Source organism: Microcaecilia unicolor, chromosome 4, assembly GCF_901765095.1.
Source record: "Microcaecilia unicolor chromosome 4, aMicUni1.1, whole genome shotgun sequence".
Lineage (NCBI taxonomy): Eukaryota > Metazoa > Chordata > Amphibia > Gymnophiona > Siphonopidae > Microcaecilia > Microcaecilia unicolor.
In genome coordinates this window covers 220,618,201-220,636,011 of record NC_044034.1, presented here as the reverse complement: position 1 = coordinate 220,636,011, position 17,811 = coordinate 220,618,201, and the positions used below count along the sequence as shown (strand labels likewise).

Below are 17,811 nucleotides of genomic sequence, written 5' to 3'. Positions count from 1 at the left end.
GGACGTGGTTTGCTGGTTGCTGCACAGAGCACAGGCTGCATTGTGGTGGAGGGAGACCGTAGGGATCAGATGAAAAGCTGAAGCCAATCAGTCTCCATTTCTCCTTCAACAAAGTAAGCAAAATTGTAATCTCTGAATTGCTGCATCCACGGTTGTCATTTATATATTGTTGGTAGCATTTTTTTTATCTCACTTATATTTTCAAAAATTGTTGGCTTGTGCAGTATACAGATATATTCAGAGAAAGTATAATAAGGGAATAACTTTTCATAAGTAGAGTAGTAATTTGTTAGAAAGTGTAAATCAGTATATCATTTGGAGGAGTTGGTTATAGGGACACCCTTGCACTGTTATATTGGTGCAGAGATTTTTTTTTTCTTAATTTAAACGGCCACTAAAACAGACATCATGTTATGAGAATCAGGTGTTCAACATTCAGAGTTTCCATTTATTTATTTACAGTGCAATCCGCTTAATTGCAAGGGTCTGGGACCAAAGAAATGCATGCACTTAACCGGAGCGTGCACTTAACCATTGTGACCCAAAAAAGAAGCTTGACATCTGATAAACATATGTACAGTACTGTTTATTATACGTACAGTATACGGTCTTGTTTAACTGATGTTAGGCTTACTTGAAGTAATCCGTCATAGTCCTCTGTACACTCTTGTGTCTGAGTTCCATACACTATGTCTGCCAGATGGTAAAAACTGTCATAGCACTGACATCCAGTGGCCTCCAGATAGCCCCTGTTGAGACTCTCCAACGCTCTTACAAAAGTGACAGGAGGTTGTTGAATTTTGTCAGCATGTGCCTCGCTGCTCATTTCATCATCTGTTTCATCATCAGCCGTTGCCTGCGTGTAGGCGCATATATCTACATCAGTGCTGTCATCAGCTGTTTGTAGATCGTAATCAACAGCTACGTAGTGATGAAACTCCTCTTCAGTAACACCGACTGGGATGTCAATAGCCTGTTCATCTGACGCGTTTGCAACACGCGGAATCTGTTTCGTCCCTCTCCACATCCTTAACAAAGCTCGCCCGCTTGTAGCAGTTCACAGTGGTTGCCTGTGTAACATGATTCCAGGCTTCTTTCTGCGTATGTAGAGAATCCAACAGTGATAGATTATGAGCCAGTTCAACAGCACGTTTATCCTTGCCAGTCTGGTCATCCATAACGCTCATCAGACGACGTAGCACAAGAGCCCGATAATGTTGTTTGAAATTGGCTATTATGCCCTGATCCATAGGTTGGATCAGAGAGGTAGTGTTTGGTGGCAGGAAGACCACCTTGACATTAGACAGCCTGACATCATCACTGTGTGCAGCACAATTATCACAAAGCAACAAAATCTGACACTTTTTGTGCCCACATTCTAGTGTCTAACTTCTTTAGACACTGCTTCCAAATTTCCACAGTCATCCATGAATTTGCGTAGCCTCGTATGACACAGGAAGTCGCTTACCATTCTTGAAGCAACGGGGCTGTTTGCTCTTTCCAATGACGAGTGGTTCCAACTTCTCACTCCCATCCATATTGCAGCAAAGGAGGATCGTCAGTCGGTCCTTCGATGTTTTACTTCCTGTAGTTTTGGCTTGTTTGAATGCAAGTGTTCCATCAGGAATCGCTCGCCAGTAGAGACTGTTTTCGTCAGCACTGAAAATGTCACGAAGTGCAAACTCGTTCGAGATGGTAGGAAGAACTGAAACAACCCAATTTTCAGCACCAAAGTCATCAGCATCTTGTTTTTCACCATGCCGTTTCTTGAATTTTATGTTGTTCCTCTCCATCCATCTTTCCAACCATCCAACAGTGGCTTTGAATTCAGTTAGTCCAAGACTTTCAGCTAGCTGATTAGCTTTCTCCATAAGCAGTGGACCACTGACAGGAAACTGTCTGCTCCTGACTCGAGAAAACCACAGAAGAAAAGCACCTTCTACCTCCTCAGCTTTTCCCGCCCGTTTTCGTTTACATTGTAGATTTCTATTGTTTTGCCAGTCTTCCAGAAGTTGGTCTTTCTGCTTCAAGATACGTGAAATTTGACTTGGACTGACACCATATTCTTTAGCAATAAATGTTTGACTTTGTTTGTTTTCTAATTTTTTAAGAACGTCTATTCGTTCGACCAGTGTTAAAGTCTTACAGTTGCGCGACGACAACGACGACAACTCCAGTGTACACTCTTAACAACATTCTTTCGCTTATTCTGCCTGTGGCAGTTAACCAACGAGATTTCAAATTTCCCACCCCTTTGTCACGCGCCAATCGGCTTCCATATTCCGTGCACGCACTTATGTCGACTCTTTCCTGCAGAGGAGCGGTCTTAAACCATGCATATAAGCAAATCTTGCACTTATCAGTGGTGCGCTAAACCGAAGTTTGTCCCCATAGAAATTGATGGCGCCAAAATCGGGACCAAAGTACAGCATGCAGTTAAACAGAAAATGCGTTTATCCGACGTGCACTTAAATGGAGTGCACTGTACTTATTTATATAATTTATATCCCATAATTAAACATGAATTGGGTTGAAACCTGGGAGCACTTAAAATCTTTTTTTTTTCCTATGCCTACATCAACTTCAACTGAAGGAAAACTCTGGAACGAGGGGGCATACAATGACGTTAAGAGGGAACAGGTTTAGGAGGAATCTAAGAAAGTATAATTTTATGGAAAGGGTGGTGGACGTGTGGAATGGCCTCCTGGTGGAGGTCGTGAAGTCGAGGACTGTGTCAGAATTGAAGAAAGCATGAGATAAGAACATGGGATCCCTCAGGAAAAGGAACAGTTAGGTGTTACAGAGGATGGACAGATTGGATGGGTCATTTGGCCATTTTCTGCCATCACGTTTCTATGTTTCTTGCAGCCATGGCAGTATGGAGACTTTATTAGTGTCATTACTGGATATGCTTTACCAGGACTTAGATATGGGAAAATTATTTGTTGGTAACCTGGGCATTGCCTTGGCATTTGATATGGTTAATGATTTTCTGGTGCAACAGTTGAGGGATTTTGGTGCACAGGTAGCATCATTGCTTCGTTTTCTTCATTTTTCAAGGACATAGGCAACTAATGAGGTGATGCTGCTATGGCTGACTGGCAGGTGAACACAGCTGGAGTGTTGTAAAGATCTGCATTGTCTCTTTTTTGTTTAATATATATGTGCACAACTGCTAGCATTGGCTCCTAATGAAGGGGAGGGGAATTTTTTTTTTGCCAGCTTTATTCTGACAATATACAGATGATGTCACCAATAGGCGAGATTCTACAAGAATACTCCATGGGATTTAGATGATTGTTTCTTGCTGAGGAGTGTCTTAGGGTGACTGGGCTAAGACTAAGTCAGACAAAGACAGAAATACTGGGGACTAATGTATATGCGAGGTGGTGAGGAATATGGGTATAATGTTAGATTCTTTTTAAACAAATATCAAGAACGTAACTTAAGAGGTTGATATTCAGCATGGTTTAACTGAGCAAGAGAGGCTCTTCCCCACTTAAACTATGCTGGGAGAGTTGAGAGTTGATCTTCAGTGGATTTTTACCAGGCAGTGCCACTGAATATTGGCTCTAACTGCTTAATGCAAAAGCAGCCAGTACAGGGACAGTCTGGGGGTGGAGTCAGGCAAGAGCTAGAAGGTATACAGGTATCAGCAATATTCAGCATCAGTGCCTGCATAGTTAAGTGACCAGATAACACAGTCTTTTGTGAGCTCCTATCTTTGCCCACTTAGTTGTGCGGGTGCCGGCCCTTTTATAAAGTCTGACAATTGCCCTTTATTGTACAATCAATTTATCCAAGGCAATGGGTTTGAAAATTGCTATCAAGTCAGGACAAACCACTTATTTCTAACTTTCCAGGTGCTGGAACTGAACCAAACTCCTGCAAAGGAAAGGTTTAATTCTGACCTCTAAATCCCAAACTTCTCAACTGTCTGGCTTTAGGTGAGATACCTGATAATCTCTTTAATTTTAATGCTTATTGCTTAATAAATTTAATTAGCACTGTGAAACCTCTCTCTCTTTCTTTCTTTCTGTTCCTGCCAAACTCTGATAGAGAGGAGAGGCATTTTACATTACTGAAACTGCTATAATTATTGGGAATATTTAGATTTATTTAAAAGGAAAGTTAGTAATATCTAGGGCAGTTTTAAAAGTTAAATCAATTGAAAATTCTTTGACCAGACTGTACCATTTGGGTCCATTCAGCTAGAGAATTCCCTTGATAACAGCACATAGCTGATACTTTGGGACTTATAATCCCACCCACCCACCCCAGGGTTTTCCACTCATTTATAGACAAACCAAACCTCATTAACGTTACTCCTCAATCGTACACAGGCAGTCTTGCAGGCTGTTACTCCAACATAGTACACCTGTTCATACCCATTTCAACCAATCAGGATGACTTTTATTCTCTGCAATAATTGTGGTGCTTTAGTTTCAAGGCCAATCATCTGGAGACTTAAAGCTTGTCCTATCTGTCTTCAGCTATCTACTTTAAAACAAGAGCTCTGTAAAGTAATGCAAGAATTAGATGCAATTAAAGCAACTTATAGGACTGTGCAGAATCATAACGTCTCACCACTGCCTCAAAGAATAAAACCACATAAGAACAGATGGTTCACAGTAGGCTCAGACAGACTTCGTCATGTGACACAGAAGCATCCGCCCGCACAAGTGTTGCCACTACAAAATTCTTTTGCTCCACTACAGCACTGTGATGTTTCTGAAAATAAAACTGAAGCGGAAAAAACAGAAAAAGCAAAGAAGGGGGAACTAAAAGATGAGAAGGTACCCAAAGAGAAAACACCCTCACAAATCACTAAAACCAAAACACATACTAGGAAATGTAGATGGAAAGCAATGACCACAAATGCTCGCAGTCTAAGCAATAAAATTCATGACCTTCAAGCCCTGATTTTGGAGGCTGACTTGGACATAGTTGCAGTCACAGAGACATGGCTCAATGGTTCCCATGAATGGGATGTAAACATACCAGGCTATAATCTTTTTAGGAAGGATAGAGAGGGACGTAAAGGTGGAGGAGTAGCTCTGTATGTGAGAAATGATATCGCAGCAACTGAAATGACAGGGAACTGGGGAAAGGAAGAAGCGATATGGATCACCTTAAAAAGAGAGGATAGAACCTTGGTCCACGTGGGTGTTGTCTATAGACCCCCGACACAATTGGAGGAACTAGATAAAGATCTAATCGCTGATATTCAAAAGTTGGGGAAGAAAAGAGAGGTGCTGTTGTTGGGAGATTTTAATCTGCCGGATGTAGATTGGAAGGTTCCGTCTGCGAAATCGGAAAGAAGTAGAGCGATTGTGGATGCTTTCCAAAGTGCTCTGCTCAGACAAATGGTGACGGAACCCACAAGGGAGGGAGCCACGTTGGATCTGGTGCTCACGAATGGGGATAGTGTGTCAAATGTCCGAGTGGCTGCACACCTGGGAAGCAGTGACCATCAAACGGTTTGTTTTGATATAACGGCTCATGTGGATGGCGGCCACTTTAAACTCAAAGTCCTGGATTTCAAGCGAGCTGACTTTAACAAAATGGGAGAATACCTGAGGAAAGAGCTGATGGGCTGGGAGGGCATACGAGAAGTGGAAGGACAGTGGTCCAGGCTGAAAGAAGTAATAAACAGGGCCACAGACCTTTATGTAAGGAGAGTAAATTAAAGCAAGAGAAAAAGGAAACCGATATGGTTCTCAAAGCAAGTGGCTGAGAAAATAAAGATTAAAGAGTTAGCGTTCCAGAAATATAGAAAATCTCAAGAGGAGGAACACGGGGAGGAATACCGGATGAAACTGAAAGAAGCCAAGAGAGAGGTACGTCTGGCGAAGGCGCAAGCTGAAGAACAAATGGCTAGAAATGTAAGGAGGTGAGACAAAAATTTCTTCAGGTATATTAGTGAAAGGAGAAAGACTATAAAGGGAATTGTGAGACTAAAAGATACAGCGAAACGCTATGTAGAAAATGATGAAGAAAAAGCCAATTTGTTAAATAGATACTTTTGTTCTGTTTTCACTGAAGAAAATCCTGGGGAAGGACCGAGAGGGACTGGCAAAAGTACACCTGAGAATGAGGTGGATAGAGCACCGTTCAAGGAAGAGAGTGTGTATCAACAACTTGGAAAGCTAAAGGTGGACAAGGCCATGGGACCGGACGGGATCCACCCCAGAATACTGAGGGAGCTCAGAGAGGTTCTGGCGGGTCCTCTTAAAGATTTGTTTAATAAATCCTTGGAGACGGGAGAGGTTCTGAGGGATTGGAAAACGGCGGAGGTGGTCCCTCTTCACAAAAGTGGTGATAGGGAAGAAGCTGGAAACTACAGGCCGGTAAGCCTCATTTCGGTTATTGGAAAAGTAATGGAAGCCAAGCTGAAGGAAAGGATAGTGAATTTCCTGGAAGCCAATAAGTTGCAAGATCCGAGACAACATGGTTTCACCAAAGGGAAATCGTGCCAAACGAATCTCACTGAATTTTTTGACTGGGTGACAAGAGAATTAAATCAAGGACGTGCTATGGACGTAATCTACTTAGATTTCAGCAAGGCTTTTGACACGGATCCCCACAGGAGGCTCTTAAATAAACTAGACGGGCTGAAGATAGGACCCGAAGTGGTAAACTGGATTAGGAACTGGTTGACGGGCAGATGCCAGAGGGTGATGGTGAATAGAGTTCGCTCGGAGGAGGGAAAGGTGAGTAGTGGAGTGCCTCAGGGATCGGTGCTGGGGCCGATTCTGTTCAATATATTTGTGAGTGACATTGCCGAAGGGTTACAAGGTAAAGTTTGCCTTTTTGCAGATGACATCAAGATTTGCAACAGAGTGGACACCCCGGAGGGAGTGGAAAACATGAAAAAAAGATCTGAAGAAGCTAGAAGAATGGTCTAACGTTTGGCAATTAAAATTCAATGCGAAGAAATGCAAAGTGATGCACTTAGGGAGTAGAAATCCAAGGGAGACGTATGTGTTAGGCGGGGAGAGTCCGATAGGCATGGACGGGGAGAGGGATCTTGGGGTGATAGTATCTGAGGACCTGAAGGCGATGAAACAGTGCGACAAGGCGGTGGCCGTAGCTAGAAGATTGCTAGGCTGTATAGAGAGAGGAGTGACCAGCAGAAGAAAGGAGGTTTTAATGCCCCTGTATAAGACGTTGGTGAGGCCCCACCTGGAGTATTGTGTTCAGTTTTGGAGGCCGTACCTGGCGAAGGATGTTTAAAAAATGGAAGCGGTGCAAAGAAAAGCTACGAGGATGGTATGGGATTTGCGTTCCAAGACGTATGAAGAGAGACTTGCTGACCTGAACATGTATACCCTGGAGGAAAGGAGGAACAGGGGCGATATGATACAGACGTTCAAATATTTGAAAGGTATTAATCCGCAAACGAATCTTTTCCGGAGATGGGAAGGCGGTAGAACAAGAGGACATGAAATGAGATTGAAGGGGGGCAGACTCAGAAAAGATGTCAGAAAGTATTTTTTCACAGAGAGGGTGGTGGACGCTTGGAATGCCCTCCCGTGGGAGGTGGTGGAGATGAAAACGGTAACGGAATTCAAACATGCGTGGGATATGCATAAAGGAATCCTGTGCAGAAGGAATGGATCCTCAGAAGCTTAGCTGAAATTGGGTGGCGGAGCAGGTGGGGGGGAAGAGGGGTTGGTGGTTGGGAGGCTAGGATAGGGGAGGGCAGACTTATACGGTCTGTACCAGAGCCGGTGATGGGAGGCGGGACTGGTGGTTGGGAGGCGGGAAATACTGCTGGGCAGACTTATACGGTCTGAGCCCTGAAAAAGACAGGTACAAATTCAAGGTAAGGTATACACATATGAGTTTATCTTGGGCAGACTAGATGGACCATGCAGGTCTTTTTCTGCCGTCATCTACTATGTTACTATGTTAGTTCTGAAATGGTTCTAGTCGGCTAAGTAAGCTTAACCAGTTAAATTAAAGTCTTTGAAAAGTGACCTGGCTAATCAGTTTGAGCCAGCCTTGCAATGTGCACTGAAGAGATGGAGGACCTAATAGTGGTATTGGCCTAGGGAGGTGGGAGCCATATCTCCTCTGTTGTACAGGTTTCAGCTAGTTTAGAAAAAGAAAAAAAAATGTTTTCCCAAATATCCCTCACATTATCCTCCTCCCCTGATGCCAAATTTAAAAAAATCCTTATTCTCCAAAATGCTGATCCCCCCTCCATATTCCTAAGGGAATTTCTAAGGCCCCCTTCCCATTCACCAACCCTCCCAGAATCTATTCACACAATTCCAGAGGGTTCCCTTATTACGCAACAGGAAGGACGCAATTGCCCTCTTCATAGCAGAAGTACCATTCAAAAGGCTGATGGCCCAGAAAGCTTGGCAGCACTAAGTGCTATATGAACAGATCAACTAACAGCTTCTTTAGTAACAAAGCTAGAGTTATGCACCTGAGAAAAAGAATACTTACTCGCGTTTCTGTCCCCCCAACTGGCTCCAGACTTCAACCACAAAGCCATCAAACTTCTCATTCTAGAAAAATAAATGAATAAGTTTAAGTCTCTTAAATTGCTCTTGATTGATTATCCTAGCCTTCTTAAAGTATACGAATAAGACTCCCGAAACGATGTACAATATTAATTCTCAATAGAATTAAAAATAGAATGTAAAACAAAAGGAACTCCATTGTAATATAGGCAAGAAATAGCTGTAGAAGGAAAGAGGGAAAAAGAAAGGAAAGAAGTAACTCAAAGGGATAAAACTAAAGCCTAAAGCTAAATTAATAAAATCGTATCAGACCAAATCAAAGCAAAACAAATCAGATTAAATCTAAGTAAATCAAAGGACAGAGCCGGCATTGTCATCGTCCAGGCTATTCCAGGTGAGCTAATTGAGGGGAAAAGCGTTGATAAATAAAAAGATTTTCAAGTTAGCCTTGCATATAGTTAGACAGTTGGTAATTGAGAGTCACACATTCTGAATTTACTTTCCTTGCAGATGCATGCAAGACGTGCTATAACATTACACATTTGCAGCCTATACATATACACCAAACTCTCATAATACAACTGCTTGTAACAAAGTTTAACACTAATCAGCCGAGGTGGAGGTGTGGGGGGGTCCTTAATATCTGACATGACTCATGTTTCACCTAGCAGGCTGTCTCCTGGAGGGCTCACAAACTAATTTTGTACCTAAGGCAATAAAGGATTAAGTGACTTGCCCAAAATCACAGAGAAGTAGCAATGAGGTTTAAACAAGGCACTCCTGGATGTCAAACCCGGTGCTCTAATCACTAGACTACTAGCATAATTTTTTCAACATCTCAATTTATGCTATAACACAGTTGGATCTTTAATAAGAAAGAAATCTCCTTGTTGTAATGCTGGTAACCTTTGATCCAAAAAATCAAGTCTAGGTTCATACTTAACACATGATTTTTCTGTCCAAGCCACCTGTTGCTAATCGGAGTGACTGGGGCAACGGCACTGTCAATTCTTTTAACTAGTGAGGCCTCCAGCCCAGTCACAGTCCAGAGTTTTTATGGGTGGCTTAGGGCACAAGGCAGTCACATATCTGAGCAAACTACCTAAATTTACAGTGCTCAGTGCTCCTACCTTCAACTTAATCCACACCAAGGAACTTCCTGCAGCATTCATTGTAACATTTTCATCCACTTGCAACTTGCCAGGGACCGCTCAACAAGCACCATCAACTGAAATCGCTTTGGCAGGCCTCTCCCAGGTGGCTGCACCGCCTTGTCTTTCTTCTGCTGGGTGCACCACCTCTAAGTCTACTAATGCTGAAGCAGGCACTAGAGGTACTTTTCTACAATGGGGTGGACTGGGTTAGGATGTGTATACAAGCATTTCTGAGAACCTATGCAGCCAGTCTCTCTTCACTAAAAAGGGAAAGATGGGAGGAAGAATGCTCATCTTGAATTACTCCTTCCAGAGAAAAGGTTGATATCCCTCAGGTTCAAGATGGGACACAAGCCTCCTTATTCTCTTGAGGATCATAAAGTAGTTTTCAATCCTATAATCCTTTCTGGCGGAACTGCTTCCATTGCACTGGACTGCAGGCTCAAATTGACTTCTTCCTGAAGCATGCAATTGAGTCTGAAACAGAATAGGCGGCTTGTGGATCTTGCCTGGTGACTCTGTAAGGAACCATAATTGGTAAACTGTCCTTACTATGTGTCCATATTAACTGTATGGCAACTTACTCCCACTGCTGAAGGATGATATAAGCTTGCGCCCCCCCCCCCCCCCCAATAAACACAGATAAGGCAAGAAGTGTGCTTTGAAGAGATACCAGCTGCAGTTGAAGGCAGTAGTTAAAAAAGTACCGAAGAAGAGCATCTTTTACCTCCTCAGCTTTTCCAGCCCGTTTTTGTTTACATTGTGGATTTGTATTGTTTTGCCAGTCTTCCAGAAGCTGGTTTTTCTGCTTTAAGACACGTAAAATTTGACTGGGATTGACACCATATTCTTTAGCAATAGATGCTTGACTTTGTTTGTTTTCTAATTTTTTAAGAACCTCTATTCGTTCAGTCAGTGTTAAAGTCTTACAGTTGCACAACGAGGACCCCAGTGTACACTCTAACAACATTCTTTCGCTTATTCTGCCTGTGGCAGTTAAAGGGGTGGTAAATTTGAAATCTCATTGCTTGTCACGCGCCAATCGGCTAACATATTCCATGCGCACGCTTATGCGGAGTCTTTCCTGCAGAGGAGCGGTCTTAAACCATGCACATAAGCGAATCTTGAACTTATCAGTGGTGCACTAAACCGAAGTTTGTCCACATAGAAATTGATGGTGCCAAAAACGGGACTGAAGTACGACATGCAGTTAAACAGAGCATGCGCTTATCCGACGTGCACTTAAATGGAGTGCACTGTATATCTATATATATCAACTTAAGATTGTATACTTTCACACCTTCAGCTGTTGTACACACGTAGGAAATTATAATATTCATTCCACTATGTATATGAATGTAACTTTATATTTGACCTTTCCAAAGCATGTTTGTTATTATCATTGTATTTTGTATTATCTGTATGTGTATATTTGAATATATATCATATATATATATATATATATATATATATATTGGTTTTTATTTTAATTATATATATATGATTATTTTTATTGTTTTGTCAATAGACCCCTGAAGCAGGCGCTGTTGAACCAAAACACTGCCCGTGTTGGGTCTTTCTCAGAATAAAAGGACTTAATTTATCTCAATCCTGAAGGCCCAGCTGTGCTTTTTTCTCTTATGTTTAAATATTTTTTATTGGTGCAGAAAATAAACAGACAATACTGTCACTGTGATAACACTCCATACACCAGTAAGGTAATGTCATGCTGCTATAATACAACTCACCACAAATGCATTTTTGCTTTTCCCCCTCCCGTACCCCTCCCCAACCCCTTATACAATGCATTTTAAAACTGGGTTCAACCAACTCCGTCTGCTGAGCCCTAGGGCTCTCCTTTAAACTGTTCGTGTCCAGGAACCACATCTTGCTCCCCACTTTAACCACCGTAGTTAGAAGTCCCATCTCCATGGCCTGGACAAAGCATTTACTTTAATTGATTTCACCCTAGGTTAGACACAAATTAAGCTCCTGTCATATTCCCTCACCTCCCCCCACCCACCCCCCTTGTCACACTTAAGAATTCAAAATTCTACTACGCGCTACTGCAGTCAATGAGTCCCAGAAGGGAGACCAGACTTGGCAAAGCTGGTCCCCTCGTGGTGAAGATAGGTCATCCACTCCCCTGCGCTCCAATGCGCAGAGGCGAATCATATTAGATCGCCAGTGTTGCAATGTAGGCAGATCCTTGGTTATCCACTGTTGAAGAATCGACTTCTTTCCAACCAAGATTGTTTTTATCAAGAAGCATTTAAGGCCCCGGGGCGCAAACGGGGACACCCTGAACACCTCAAATAACTGAGATGGAGTTGGTCTCCAAACAACCCCCCAGAGCCTAGACACATGCTGACAAACCTGGCGCCAAAAGCCAAGGATCTGCGGGCACGTCCAGAACATGTGTCCCAGGTCGACCGGGGATTGAGCACACTTCTTACACCTGTCCTCCGTCCCCATGGATGCCGTATATGCTCTATGAGGGGAAATATACATCCGCATCAAAAATTTATAATGTGTTTCTTGCAACGTCACATTCTCCATCTGTCGTTGGGTACCCAAGAGACAGACCTTCACCGTTTCCGTCTGGAGGCTTATCGCTAGCTCTTTGTTCCAGCAACTGGTTAATTTGGCATACTCCACCTTGCCCAGTTGTTCCCGCAGGGAAGCATGGTAGAATTTAAGCGGGATCCTTAATTGTGCGTCCAACCCCAATATAGTGACTAATTGGTCCCACACCTGTGCTGTCATAGTGGGGGCCGGCAAGGATCTTAAATAATGGTGCAGTTGAAACATAGAAAAGAAATTTATTCCCCTAATCCCATATTCCACCCGCAGGTCAGCCTGAGATTTTAGTGTACCATCCTCATTGTATAGCTGGTATAAATACTGCAAGTTTTTTGTCCCCCAATTGGCAAAGTCCACTGAGGTGGAACCGGGCATAAAGTCTCTGTTACCCTGAATTGGCAGCAATGGAGAAGATTCTGCGGACAGGCCATAAAACCTACAGACCCACCACCATGCTTTCCTCACAGGCATAAATATTGGTGCATAAGCCGGGGGTGTCCACAGCTTCCCCGGTGCCGCATGCAACCAGGCACTAAAGTGCTCTGGGGCAAACAATCCCGTCTCTGCCCTGGTACACGAGCCTCCTGTGGGGAACCGTGTCAAAAGCTTTGCTGAAATCTAAGTAGATTACGTCTATAGCTCGTCCCTGATTCAATTCTCCTGTCACCCAATCAAAGAATTCAATAAGATTCGTTTGGCACGATTTCCCTTTGGTAAAACCATGTTGTCTCGGATCTTGCAACTTATTGGCTTCCAGGAAATTCACTATCCTTTCCTTCAGCATCGCTTCCATTACTTTTCCAATAATCGAAGTGAGGCTTACCGGGTTGTAGTTTCCAGCTTCTTCCCTATCACCACTTTTGTGAAGAGGGACCACCTCCGCCGTTCTCCAATCCCTTGGAACCTCTCCCGTCTGCAAGGATATATTAAACAAATCTTTAAGAGGACCCGCCAGAACCTCTCTGAGCTCCCTCAATATCCTGGGGTGGATCCCATCCGGTCCCATGGCTTTGTCCACCTTTAGCTTTTCAAGTTGTTCATACACACTCTCTTCCGTGAACGGTGCTCTATCCACTTCAATCTCATTTGTACTTTTTGCAGTCCATCGCGGTCCTTCTCCGGGATTTTCTTCTGTGAAGGAGCTCTAGACCCTCTTACTTCTCCAATCTAGGTCTTTCTCAGTATTTGCAAACTTCTCAGGATATTATTAATAGAAGAGCTACTTTGATTGTGGTTATTACAATCAGCATGTGTAAAATAGAAATTTTGAAAGCTTATTTTCCTAAAACAACAAGTATCTTTTTGTGGACAAGTTATTTATATATTTCCAGATGTTGCGAGAGTTACTCAATTGAAGCGGAAAACATTTTTACAGTTGAGACTACGTACGGTCTTGGCTACTGAGCTACTTTTTTCCCTAGTTCCCATGTAAATGTTTGATAACCTTTCAGAATAATTATGTATTTTTTGATTCTCATCAGAGGATTTTCTGAAGGATAAGGTTGTATCGGGACAGCCTGAACAACAATTTATTTTCTTTTCTTTCCAGGTTGAGTAAGTAATATAGGGTACATGAAATAATGTTTGCCTACCAATGTATGTTCATTTAAGTTTGTTGTAACATATTTTCCTCTGCTGGACTTTATACCAGTTATGTGGTTTTTCTTTTTCTATTATTATTTATTATTTTTTAGTGTATTATGTGTATTTAGTGTAATGTAATACAAGGTTTTGTTGTTTTAAATTTGCATTTAAGTAAAGAAGTCTGCATGGCACCGGTCTATCTGTCCAGCCACGAACAGGGCACAGACCACAGAAGTCTGCCCAGCACTGGCTTTGCTTCTCAATTGCTGGAGTTGCCATCTAATCACTGCTAAGCTTGTTTAGTTTCATGCCTTCTATACTGGATTCCTTTATATCTATCTCAGGTCCTCAAGGCTCTCCTCATACATCTTGTGATGCAAATTTTGTTGCTTTTCTCTGAACCGATTCCTCATATGTCTCTTGACACAAACCCCATACTATTTTCATTGCTTTTTCCTGATCCGCCTCAAGTCTTTTTACATCCTTAGCAAGATGCAGCCTCCAAAACTCCAAGTGGGCCCTCCATCAATCACTTGTACAGGGGCATCAACACCTCCTTTCTTATGCTGGTTATACCCCTTTCTATGCAGCCTAGCATTCTTCTGGCCATGGTCATCATCTTGTCTCATTGTTTTGTCACTTTGAGATCTGCAGACACCATCACCCCATGATCCCTCTCCTGAGCTCTGCTTATCAGTCTTTCTCCATCTATCTGATACATCTGCTTTGGATTTCTGCACCTTACGTGCATCAGTCTGCACTTCTTGGCATTAAAATTGACCATTCTTCTAATTTTTTGAGATCTCTTCTCATGGTTTCCACCATAGGCGGTCGGTGGCCCAACTGTTTGGGGAGGCTAAAGGGGGCGGGGTTAGGGGTGGGGCCAGGGGTGGAGCTTAAATCCATAATTGTCTGATCACACACAGAAAAAATTAATAAATGTCACAATTAAAACCTTTTATTAAATTTAGATATTAGCTATGTATCATATGTCAAAGAATAAAGTGGTTGCTCAAAGCATATACTAACCACAATCGCTCAACTGCAAAACACTATGCACAACTTTGTGCAAAAACACACTCTGAACCTTACTGTACCATAAATATTACACTGGGCAGAACCTAATACACAAATATACCACCCATACGGAAAATGTAGACCGTCAACAATATTGAAACAAGGGATCATAATATCACAATTCTCATGTAGAGCCACAAAACATCCTAATTCATGTTTAATGTGGGATAAAATGTCATAAATAAGTAAATAAACTTTTAATGTTGAACACCTAATTCTCAAAGTGGACATATTCCAAACACTATAATGAAAATAAAATGATCTTTTCTAACTTTGTTGTCTGGTGACTTTGTTTTTCTGATTGTGCTGGCCCAGTATCCGATTCTGCTGCTATCTGTCCTCTTAACTCCATTTCCAGGGCTTCCTTTCCATTTATTTGTTTACTTTCCGCCTTTCTTCTTCATTTCTTGTCCTACATCCGTAAGTAAAAGCTGGGTCCTCCGCAAACTTGACTGTCTAGTGGATCCAGCTTTTGCCTATTTTCTTCATCCATGTGCAGTTTTTCTACTCTCTTCCTTTCCTGTTATCTCATCTCCTTCCTCACTCCTCCCTCCCCCTCTATGTCCAGCAACCCTCCTCTCCCCCCCTACCCTCCCCTCCATCTACCCATATCCAGCAACTCTCCTTTCCCCTGCCCTCTCCTCTCCCCTTCTTCCACCATGTCCAGCAACCCTCCTCTCCCCTTCCCTCCATCCAGCAACCTTCCTCTCCCCTTCTTCCACCATGTCCAGCAACCCTCCTCTCCCCTTCCCTCCATCCAGCAACCCTCCTCTCCCCTTCTTCCACCATGTCCAGCAACCCTCCTCTCCCCTTCCCTCCATCCAGCAACCCTCCTCTCCCCTTCTTCCACCATGTCCAGCAACCCTCCTCTCCCCTTCCCTCCATCCAGCAACCTTCCTCTCCCCTTCTTCCACCATGTCCAGCAACCCTCCTCTCCCCTTCCCTCCATCCAGCAACCTTCCTCTCCCCTTCTTCCACCATGTCCAGCAACCCTCCTCTCCCCTTCCCTCCATCCAGCAACCCTCCTCTCCCCTTCTTCCACCATGTCCAGCAACCCTCCTCTCCCCTTCCCTCCATCCAGCAACCCTCCTCTCCCCTGCCCTCTCCTCTCCCCTTCTTCCACCATGTCCAGCAACCCTCCTCTCCCCTTCCCTCCATCCAGCAACCCTCCTCTCCCCTTCTTCCACCATGTCCAGCAACCCTCCTCTCCCCTTCCCCTCCATCCAGCAACCCTCCTCTCCCCTGCCCTCTCCTCTCCCCTTCTTCCACCATGTCCAACAACCCTCCTCTCCCCTTCCCTCCATCCAGCAACCTTCCTCTCCCCTTCTTCCACCATGTCCAGCAACCCTCCTCTCCCCTTCCCTCCATCCAGCAACCCTCCCCTTCTTCCATGTCCAGCAACCCTCCTCTCCCCTTCCCTCCATCCAGCAACCCTCCCTCTCCCCTTCTTCCACCATGTCCAGCAACCCTCCTCTCCCCTTCCCTCCATCCAGCAACCTTCCTCTCCCCTTCTTCCACCATGTCCAGCAACCCTCCTCTCCCCTTCCCTCCATCCAGCAACCCTCCTCTCCCCTGCCCTCTCCACTCCCCTTCTTCCACCATGTCCAGCAACCCTCCTCTCCCCTTCCCTCCATCCAGCAACCCTCCTCTCCCCTTCTTCCACCATGTCCAGCAACCCTCCTCTCCCCTGCCCTCTCCTCTCCCCTTCTTCCACCATGTCCAGCAACCCTCCTCTCCCCTTCCCTCCATCCAGCAACCTTCCTCTCCCCTTCTTCCACCATGTCCAGCAACCCTCCTCTCCCCTTCCCTCCATCCAGCAACCCTCCTCTCCCCTTCTTCCATGTCCAGCAACCCTCCTCTCCCCTTCCCTCCATCCAGCAACCTTCCTCTCCCCTTCTTCCACCATGTCCAGCAACCCTCCTCTCCCCTTCCCTCCATCCAGCAACCCTCCTCTCCCCTGCCCTCTCCTCTCCCCTTCTTCCACCATGTCCAGCAACCCTCCTCTCCCCTTCCCTCCATCAACCCTCCTCTTCCCTTCTTCCACCATGTCCAGCAACCCTCCTCTCCCCTTCCCTCCATCCAGCAACCCTCCTCTCCCCTGCCCTCTCTTCTCCCCTTCTTCCACCATGTCCAGCAACCCTCCTCTCCCCTTCTTCCACCATATCCAGCAACCCTCCTCTCCCCTTCCCTCCATCAACCCTCCTCTCCCCTTCTTCCACCATATCCAGCAACCCTCCTCTCCCCTGCCCTCTCCTCTCCCCTTCTTCCACCATGTCCAGCAACCCTCCTCTCCCCTTCTTCCACCATATCCAGCAACCCTCCTCTCCCCTTCCCTCCATCAACCCTCCTCTCCCCTTCTTCCACCATATCCAGCAACCCTCCTCTCCCCTGCCCTCTCCTCTCCCCTTCTTCCACCATGTCCAGCAACCCTCCTCTCCCCTTCCCTCCATCCAGCAACCCTCCTCTCCCCTTCTTCCACCATATCCAGCAACCCTCCTCTCCCCTTCTTCCACCATGTCCAGCAACCCTCCTCTCCCCTTCTTCCACCATCCAGCAACCCTCCTCTCCCCTTCTTCCACCATGTCCAGCAACCCTCCTCTCCCCTTCCCTCCATCCAGCAACCCTCCTCTCCCCTTCTTCCACCATGTGCAGCAACCCTCCTCTCCTCTCCCGTCTGCCCTGTTTCCTTCCTGCCCCCCCCCCCCCCGCCGTACCTTTAAATATTATAGTTTTGCTGCAGTCGCGGGCAGCCGGCATTGAAGACATCGGCAGGCTTACGCCGGTTCCAGCAGCCTTCCCTTCCCTCGTTGCAAGTCGGATGATGGCTCCGCCCTCGTAGAAACAGGAAATACGTCAGAAGAGGGCGGAGCCATCATCCGACTTGCAACGAGGGAAGGGAAGGCTGCTGGAACCGGCGTAAGCCTGCCGATGTCTTC

The 17,811-nt window shown here is 44.8% G+C and overlaps 1 protein-coding gene across 4 annotated transcripts in view; it reads right to left on the bottom strand.

Moving 5' to 3' along the window:
• Window positions 1-17,811, bottom strand: part of CHID1 (chitinase domain containing 1) — a 382,173-nt gene that overhangs the window by 320,234 nt on the left and 44,128 nt on the right. For all 4 annotated transcript variants that reach the window (XM_030201249.1, XM_030201252.1, XM_030201250.1 and 1 more), the window contains exon 7: window positions 8,461-8,522. In XM_030201249.1, the coding sequence (XP_030057109.1) occupies window positions 8,461-8,522 (62 nt within the window). The remainder of the gene's footprint in view (window positions 1-8,460; window positions 8,523-17,811) is intronic.